The sequence below is a fragment of the Salvia splendens genome, chromosome 5 (assembly GCF_004379255.2).
Source record: "Salvia splendens isolate huo1 chromosome 5, SspV2, whole genome shotgun sequence".
NCBI lineage: Eukaryota > Viridiplantae > Streptophyta > Magnoliopsida > Lamiales > Lamiaceae > Salvia > Salvia splendens.
In genome coordinates, this window is record NC_056036.1 from 12,545,364 (window position 1) to 12,554,145 (window position 8,782).

An 8,782-nucleotide genomic window follows, 5' to 3' on the forward strand; every position below is an offset into this window, starting at 1 on the left:
GGTGTTAAACGTATAATAAAGTCGCTAAATTTAATTTTGCTGGATATTAAGAGACACTTTAGTAACACAATTAATGAGTTTCACATTTACTTTAAGAATATTGTTTGAGATTATCCCATCCCATTTTAAGGTAATAGAATATTATTTGAAATGAACACGTACGACTATAAAAATACCGTTATCTGACTAAAGCTAAGGAAAGACTTAATTGCGGAAGCAGAAAATGAAATTGATGGGTATGGAAATACAGATGTGCTGGCCCCTACCCCTAAGTTGCAAATATTTTCTTCCCTTGAGCTCTAGGGGTAAAGAGGTGAATCTACCCTGTCTATTTTTTATTGCATGCCCCCCACTGCCATGCCTTAAAAATTAAAGCCATGCTCTGATGATGTATTTATTTCTACATTGGACCACACATGATCATATTGCATCAACATTAATTTGTTTCAAAGCTGTCCAAATTTCAGACAAACCAACAAATTCAATCCATCAACATAACCATTTCAGACCGAAGTCATCTAATTAACAGAAGTCAATACCCGAACCATACACCATTTTCTTTGCTAAAACGAGACAAAAAAACGAGCGATATGGTGCGTTCTTGACTACTACCCCTTCCCGACCTATATAATCAATCATGCTACAACAGCAACAGCAACGAATCATGTTCACTGCATTAACACTCCCCAACCAACCGCGGCATTCAATGCATAATGCTGACGTGGCACGGTATCAGCAAGTAGTGGAGCAATTCAACGCAGCCTTAATTTGGTGAATAGTGTTTCCTATGAGGTTGTTGACAGTGGTGACTGACTCTGGGCTGAGCCTTGCAGATGGCAAGTTGCTGACGAGGATTTGAAACACCACGGTGATGAGGGACCCACTGCCAATGCTGGTGGATGCCCCTCCCTCCTGGACCCTCCCATCGGGGGATATGGTGAACCCCGATGGGAGTAAGGGGAAGTAGGATGGGTCTTCCCCACTCATCGCCATGTTGATGGCTGGAAGATCCACCGGGCAGTACACCACCACTGAGCCCGATGAGTCCACGCAGCTTTCTTGGAGGATCAACATGTTGTTCTGGCTCGTGTTCAAGCCCTGTAAAACTCAACAATATACACGTCAATCTACTACTAAAAAACTATACAAAACAACGAGTTTATCAAGCAATTTATACCCTTAGCACAGATATGCAGTTCCCTGGATGAGAGCCATTCACAATGTGGGCAACTTCTTGCACTGGATTCTGATTTGAAAGCACATCCCACTGCAAAGAAAAAGGGATTGAAAGCTTTTATTTTAACATTCAAAACTAGAAACATAGCCACATTTGTATGTATTTCTGTATACATACATACATACCTGAGGCCTCGTTCTCTCGTCCCTGAAGAAATTGAAGACACTAGTAGGAGGCAGGGGAAGCCAAATGGTGGCGGCCGCGCTGAGCACCACTCCACTTGGCTGGCCAGGATCGGTGCTCTTGTGCAGCGTTGCTCGCACCTCAAACTCATTGAGACCAGAGAGTGTGGTCCATTGCTGGCCATTGGCAGGGTTGATGCTTGCACAAAAATTGTTAACCATTCTTTGTGCAAGTTTCATCATGCTTCTTTTCCCCTCAGGCGATGGTATCACTGTCATTTACCATAAATTGATCGATCCATTTTTAGGCTGCTACAAACTAGGGACTCACTGACTGACTAACTGACTGGCTTACCTCCTCCAAGATCACGAGGCGAGTTTCCAGACACCATCAAGCAAGCGAATCTCTCGCATGCCCTTTGAAGAGTTGACAGCCATCTCTCTGCACCAAATGCCAATCCATTGTGGATTAGGTCTCTGTAAAGCCTGTGAATTGGTGCTTTCTCTTCAACTTCCCAATGCTCAACCCATGTAACCTGTTTCCAATCAAAGATGCTATTTAGTAAGCTAACACCACTTATTTCATCAAATCTATGCCTCAGCCTCACACCTACCTCAGAGTAGCCATTAGGCATCTCTCGGATCAAGCAGCCGGATGGGAGCCTCTGCGCTTTGGAGGGAGACGAAAACTGGCTGTCTTGATGAGGAACTTCGTATGATACGTCCACTACTGCCCACAAGCCTTGCTCAATCTGCTGACAGAATCTGAGCAAGTACAACTGCCTTGTTGGAACCAAGGCTGAAAGAACTTGCACTTCTTCATACATCTGTCAGAAAACATCTATGAGACGAAGAATGCTGCACAAGACCTAAATAGGGAATAGTATATAATCATCCTTACTAGTTGCAATGTGCCACTCTGACTCCCAAGCATCCCAGATGATATAACCTCAATAGTTTTAGCTCTTGATACAATTGTAGGAAACAATTCCATCCATTTTTTCTGCAAACAACAATTCAGCAACATTACTAAAAACAGATCATTCGCGTCAGATTAGGGGAAACGAATGAAACTAACCACATCCATGAACATGTCGACTAATGCCAAACAGTTCATTATAACAACGCCAGAGTCCCTCGAGGCCTCAATCCGAATACCAGGATTCTTCATGTGACTGTAAGGGCTCTGGAAGATCCTCTCGTAGCTGTCAAGATTGAGAGTCTCCCTCCCATCAGCAGCGCCCTTGATCCACAAGGGCTCGTTGGTCTGCACGAGCCTAATCAACTCCTCCATGGCATTGGTTGCAATGTCAGCCATGAGGGACTTGTCCATGTCAGAAATGGTCAACTGTGGGAAGGGCAAAGTGGGAATCACAGACGACGAGCTTCCGTGGAGAAGATCAAGATCAAGGGAAGGGCCTCCAATCCCATGCCCCCCAAAACTAGCCATGGATAAATCCAGTGAGGAGACATGAATGGGTTGCACTGGTGGGAGCTGTGAAATAGGCCTCCCTATGTATTTTGCAGCAACACTAGAAACTCTATCTAACTGCAAATCAATCAAAAATTCAGAATCTGCTAAAACAGATTGAGAAAAGAGGTAAATTCATTACCTCCTCTTTCAAATGTGCGTTCTCAATTCGCAGTTTTTGCTCGTCGAAATAGGGATCTTCAGAAGCAGGAGAGGTTCCACAGCAAGGGCAGATGACATTCTTGAGGGCCTCTCTGATAGCTATGTTTTCACATCTGATCTTATCGTTTTCTGCTCTCAGCGCAGAGTTATCCGCTCTCTCGTGTTGTGCCTACACCATTCAAAACAGAGGGAGTCGGAGTCGGAGTCGGAGTCGGAGTCAGAGTGAGATTAGATGAATTGTAAAAGAGATGTCACCTTCATTTGAGTCCTTCTGTTCTGGAACCAGAATTTGATCTGGCGAGGATGCAAATTCAACTCTCTGCTTAACTGACTCCTAGTCTTCTCATCTGGATGGGGGCACTCTTTGAACATCCTGCAACCAAGAAAGAAAAAAACATTAAAAAAAAAGCACTCTTGATGTGCATGGAGGGAGAATGATAAGAGGCACAGACGATTCGAGACGCTGAATCTGGTGGGCGGTGTGACGGTGGTAGCGCTTCTTGCCGCGGTGGGAGTCGGGGTCGTCGCCGCCGCTGCTGAACTCCATGGGAGAAGATTTGCCGGCGGCGGGATCACTGGGAAAAGAAGGGCGTGTGAATATGGATATAAATAGTCATGTTATTGAGAAAAGAGTGGCAGATTACGAGCTCTATTCCCATAATACAACTGTAATAACTGCGCTTACTATAATAATACTAATAAAAACTGAAGAAATTTGCAACGGAAAACAAATGGTGATTTAAATACGGGAAATGGTATGGAATTTCGGAGCATGTCAAGTGAGAGAAGCGTTGGTCAACCATGCTTTCCTTTTTTTTTTGCGACTCTTCTATTTTTTACAACAACATACACACACACACATATATATATATATGTATAGTGTATGTATATGTATATGCAGAGAGAGAGAGAGGTGGTTGATGTTGGTGGAGAGGAGGAAATAGGAATGAAGAGAGGAAGGTGTGGGCAATTAAGATGGGAGAAAATAAGAGAGGCATACCATTGCAAACTTTACACTTCACACTTACCTAAGTACACACACTACTTACTGCTGCACTAATATTTCTTCCAACTACTCACCCTATTTATTTATGTATGTATATATATAATACTATATGCATCCACCTATATGAATCACTCGTGTCAGAAAGGAATTTGATTTGCTGTAATATGAACTAAAAAGTCTACTTACTACCCCAATTAGCGTTAGATTAGACTATAGATTAGAGTAAGAGGGAGTGATGAGAGCTAGAGCTCTATTGTAGGCTCAGGCTTAATCTCGATCTAAATTCAGGGCATCCAATAATTTTGAGTCCATGATCTATGGTATGATATAATTAAGGAGCAAATTGAATCATAATTTCTAACTTCATTTCATTCTTATGCTTTGATATAGTTATTTCCTAGGCCTCGTCATTTTATTTGAAATTACCATTTCTATCTCTATGGAATAATTATTCTAGCTCATTATCGAGTTAATCTTGTAATGACTCAATCCAATAAGACCAAACTCTAACTCAATCTGAAATAGTCAGATTCATATCAAGTCCCAACTCATTAGCTTCGTGTGTGTTCGTTCGAATTATCGTATCATGTCAAAAATTGTTAGTCTTACCGTTTATAGTAGTAAGTAACTATACACTATAGTTTGACATAACACGATAATGACCAAAACATTATATATGAAATCCAAACCCAACCCGAACCGAATCTGAAATCATCGTGTTCTTATTGAGTCGATCCAATAAGGATACAACCCCAAAAACTGTTTGTCCATGTCGAGTTAACTTTGTACGTGTTCATGTCGGATTATCATATTGTGTAAAAAATTGGCAGTCCTTATTCATATCTATCTTGGTATCACTCATTCAATTTTACTCCAATTCCAACTTATTTTTAAGTTTTGACATAAGTACTGAAAATTATTACTCCCTCGTACCAAGGAAGATAACCCCTTCCTTGGGTGGTACTAGATTTTATGCATCTTTTGTTAAGTGGAGAGAGAGAATAAAGTAGAGATAAAAGTGTTTCCAATTTTAGTAATGGGTATGTGTTTGTTGTCGTGCATTTATTTATAATAATTATTATTTTAAATTTAACTATATTTTTCATTTGCTGTTAATTTTGTAAAAATATGATTAATATTAATTAATCACTTTTGTCTATTAACTTAGGAATATATCCACGAACAAACTTATAAATTGTAAATGTCTATATCTATTTTGTATAACCTTCATCCCTAAAAAATATTTTTTTTTTCATACAATTAATCCACTTTCTATTTGTTAAAACATTTTTATCATACTAATATTATTAATGATGTGAGTCTTGCCATCTATTGATACTATTTTAACTATTTTTCTCTTTATCTTTCATATTTTACCAATTTCGCATTAAAATTTATGTCATCCGCTAAGTTCCAATTTTTAGGTCATTTACAATAAGGTTGCAAAATACGGCTGCTCCGCCGCAAATCAAGGCCGTCAAAAATTCAGCTGCAGCTGCGGTGGTCCGCCTAGTTTTTTCCTTGCCTTATTACAACGTTTCGAGCCACTCTTGTTTTTAATACTCCCACCGTCCCAATAAATATGAAACATTTGGGTTTCGGCACGGGATTTTATGTAGTGTTGTTTTGTGAGTTAATGAAGAGAGAGTAAAGTAAGAGAGATGAAAAAGTAGAGAGAGTATTGTTTCTATTTTAGGAAACGTTTCATTTTTAATGGGACAAACAAAAAAAGAAAACGTTGCATTTTTAATGAGACGGGGGGAGTATAATTTTTAATACAGTATTCTATCTCTAGCTACCTACATTCTTCTTCTATTTATAGGATGTGTAACAATTCAAATTTAATATAGGAATTTTTATTAAGTAAAAATATTATTATTGATATTTGATTTTAATTTATGTTATTTGTTTTCTAAATTAAAAGCTAAAAGAAAAATACGAAAAATAGTGATGAAATTATAGCTAAAAATGTGGCTGAAAGTAGAGATACTTTGTTGTAGATATTCTGGCTGAAATTTAAAATGCTAACATAGCAATAGGAAAAATAGATTGTAGCTAAACATATAGTCCTTACTATAGATGCGATTATGGGACGGAGGAAATATTACAAACACTAAAAATACGATTTTAAAATTATCATGTAACATTATTTATATTATTATTAGTTCTTATGTAAAAGTAAAAACTTATATTCAAAATAATTTTCCACCATAACATTCATTTCAAATATAATAATATTTTATTTAATATTTTAATTACTATTAAATAAATTAATTTTATTATATCCTATTTTGGCACGTGTATCTACTTATTTATGCGAAATCCATGTTAAGTTATATTTTTCGTAGTTGAGATCATTCATATGCAAATGACATTTTCTAAACGGAACTATATGACCTTATGATTTGTTTGATTTTGCACGTCAAATTGAATTGTCTTCGAAATTTCTTATGATTTGGCAGTTTTGTTGACTCTATTATTGTCATATAAATCAATTTGGGGACAAATCAATTTATGTACAAAGTCAGACAAATCAAAAGTGCATTCAAAAAGAAAAAAATACTATTTAAATTATTTTCTTGTTATATTTTATCCGAACTAAAATAAACTATCGATTATTCTACAATACATTTTTTGTGTTATGATTATAATGCTTTTTTTATCCATATCTACCTTCTTCAATAAAAACTTTAGTTATTTAATAATTTCAATTAAATTCTTTTTTGGAGCCTCTTTTCGGAATCTCATTAAATTTTGATCTTTTCCCTACCGAAAAATGGTTGTTTGTAACTTCAATAAAACCCAAACGCCGTGTCTATATAAGCTAATATTAACAATAACTTTCGCTCAAAATTCTGACAATAAATTGTACTGTAATTAATTGTAACGTAATTGTTTCAAGTAATTAATGTAAGAGATTGCAGTTGCAATGGCAACATGTTTGGGTAGTGATAATACTATGTTATCTTCACATAATTATATTTTATATTGTGACTAATTTACCCTCTTGTTATTTTAGAAACATAAATAGTAGATTATGAAGTTTAATTAATCGGCACAAGCTTATCATGCTTGCATTCAATGTATTCATAATTTTGAATTGACTATTTAAAGTCTTAATTAGAGTATTCATACTTTTAATTAGAGTACCATTAAAAGTATATTTCGTAATTTTACAGAAATCATCATATATTTTTAAAATAAAAAATGATTGTTCTTACAAATAAAATTTATTACTATTTATATAAATAAAAGTTATTATGAAAAATATTATTTATTAAAAACTGTTTTATAAACTGCATAAGGGGATTGATAAGATATGTATTTTAATTTACATAGGGAATTTTAGTTTGGGAAAAAACAATACAATGGGAATTGATCAAATGTGCATTGTAATTCATACGAGACAAAAAAAATATGCTATTTTTCGGGTCAGTGATAAAAAAATCAAATAGGGAGTATAATTTATTTTATAGTTAAAACCATTAAGATATTATAATTATGAAAATTATTTAAAGTATTATGTGTCTAAAATTCAAATAGTACATTTATTTATTTTTAATTAGTTTCATACTTATTTTATTACTAAGCAATATGAAATATAGAGGATGAGGTGTGATGAATTTTCTAATTAAATTATGAAAACTCTAAAGTCAATTTATATAACCTATATAGTGTAATACATTGTAAATGTAAATATGATAAGATTAATTTTGAAAGATATATTTCGATAAATTAATAATTTGATGAAAAAAAGTTCATGTATGTCTTTATTAATTATTTGCATGGTATATCTTCAATTCACTTATATTATTAAATGTTTTATTAGTTTGTATTTTATATCTTTTAACATTAGTATAGGTTTTATTAATAATATTAAACCAAATAATTAATTAATTATTATCATTATTTGCGAATTACAATCACAATCAAGTTTCAAATAATAGAATTGTCAAATAGAGATTTGTTGTAACTAAATGTAATTAAAGAAATGTTAGGAGTATGCCATAATTATAGGGATCTTAGCTAATCTCATTCACCTTAATTAGAATAATGGAACGTTTTTTCATATAAGGACAAGAATGTACATATTCAAATTGTAAAGTTAATAGGAAATTAAATGTATTGTAATATTACTATTTAACCCCTATTATGGCAATGCCATTATGTCTCTAAAACATTTTTCTTTTTTATAATTGTGTTTTATTAGATTTAAATCTAAGAACTTTGGTTATGCTTTCGGTTATTTATCATATATTTAGTATAAGTACTTAAATGATAGTAAATCAATGTGAATTTAAAGTATCAATTATCAAATTATAATTACAAAATAAAGAAATTCAGATAAGATGTCAAATTGATTCTAAAGTTCTTAGGGCATCCTCATCATCATACTTAAAGAAAGGAAAAAATGTGTTTAGCATAAAGCACTATACGTGTTCATGAATAAGTATGTTAGTTGTGCTACCAATTGATTTTGACTCGTGGTTAAAAAATTCTTTTAATTGATAACTTGTAGAAGTATATAAGTTAACAATATTCTCCGTCTGGATAGATATGAACACTTTTGAATAATTGTTTATGTTAACTCGTAGTCACTTCCAATCATGGGCAGATCCAGGATTTAAAAATCGTGGGGTCGGACGAGATAATTAATATAATAATATTATATATATTATAAAAATACATTACAAATAAAATTATCTTTGTTTTATCACGATAGTTGACTTTTACGAGTTCATATTTTTAACTTTTACGAATATTCATATTTTGAAGCTGACCGA

General features: G+C 34.3%; 1 protein-coding gene across 3 annotated transcripts; it reads right to left on the reverse strand.

The window, feature by feature from the left end:
• Window positions 1-423: 423 nt before the first annotated feature.
• LOC121803254 (homeobox-leucine zipper protein HDG11-like) lies at window positions 424-3,954 on the reverse strand. 3 transcript variants are annotated; one of them, XM_042202935.1, is made up of 11 exons: window positions 3,740-3,954; window positions 3,445-3,567; window positions 3,248-3,365; window positions 2,973-3,161; window positions 2,438-2,908; window positions 2,261-2,362; window positions 1,974-2,186; window positions 1,715-1,895; window positions 1,363-1,631; window positions 1,178-1,267; window positions 424-1,098 (listed from the first exon to the last, which is right to left on the reverse strand). In XM_042202935.1, the coding sequence occupies exons 1-11, from the start codon at window positions 3,793-3,795 to the stop codon at window positions 733-735; spliced, it is 2,178 nt and encodes a 725-aa protein (XP_042058869.1). In that variant the 5' UTR covers window positions 3,796-3,954; the 3' UTR covers window positions 424-732. The 3 variants fall into 3 exon arrangements, with proteins under 3 accessions (XP_042058869.1, XP_042058870.1, XP_042058868.1); XM_042202936.1 differs by having other exon boundaries at window positions 3,793-3,953; XM_042202934.1 differs by having other exon boundaries at window positions 3,678-3,953.
• Between the last annotated feature and the right edge of the window lie 4,828 nt (window positions 3,955-8,782).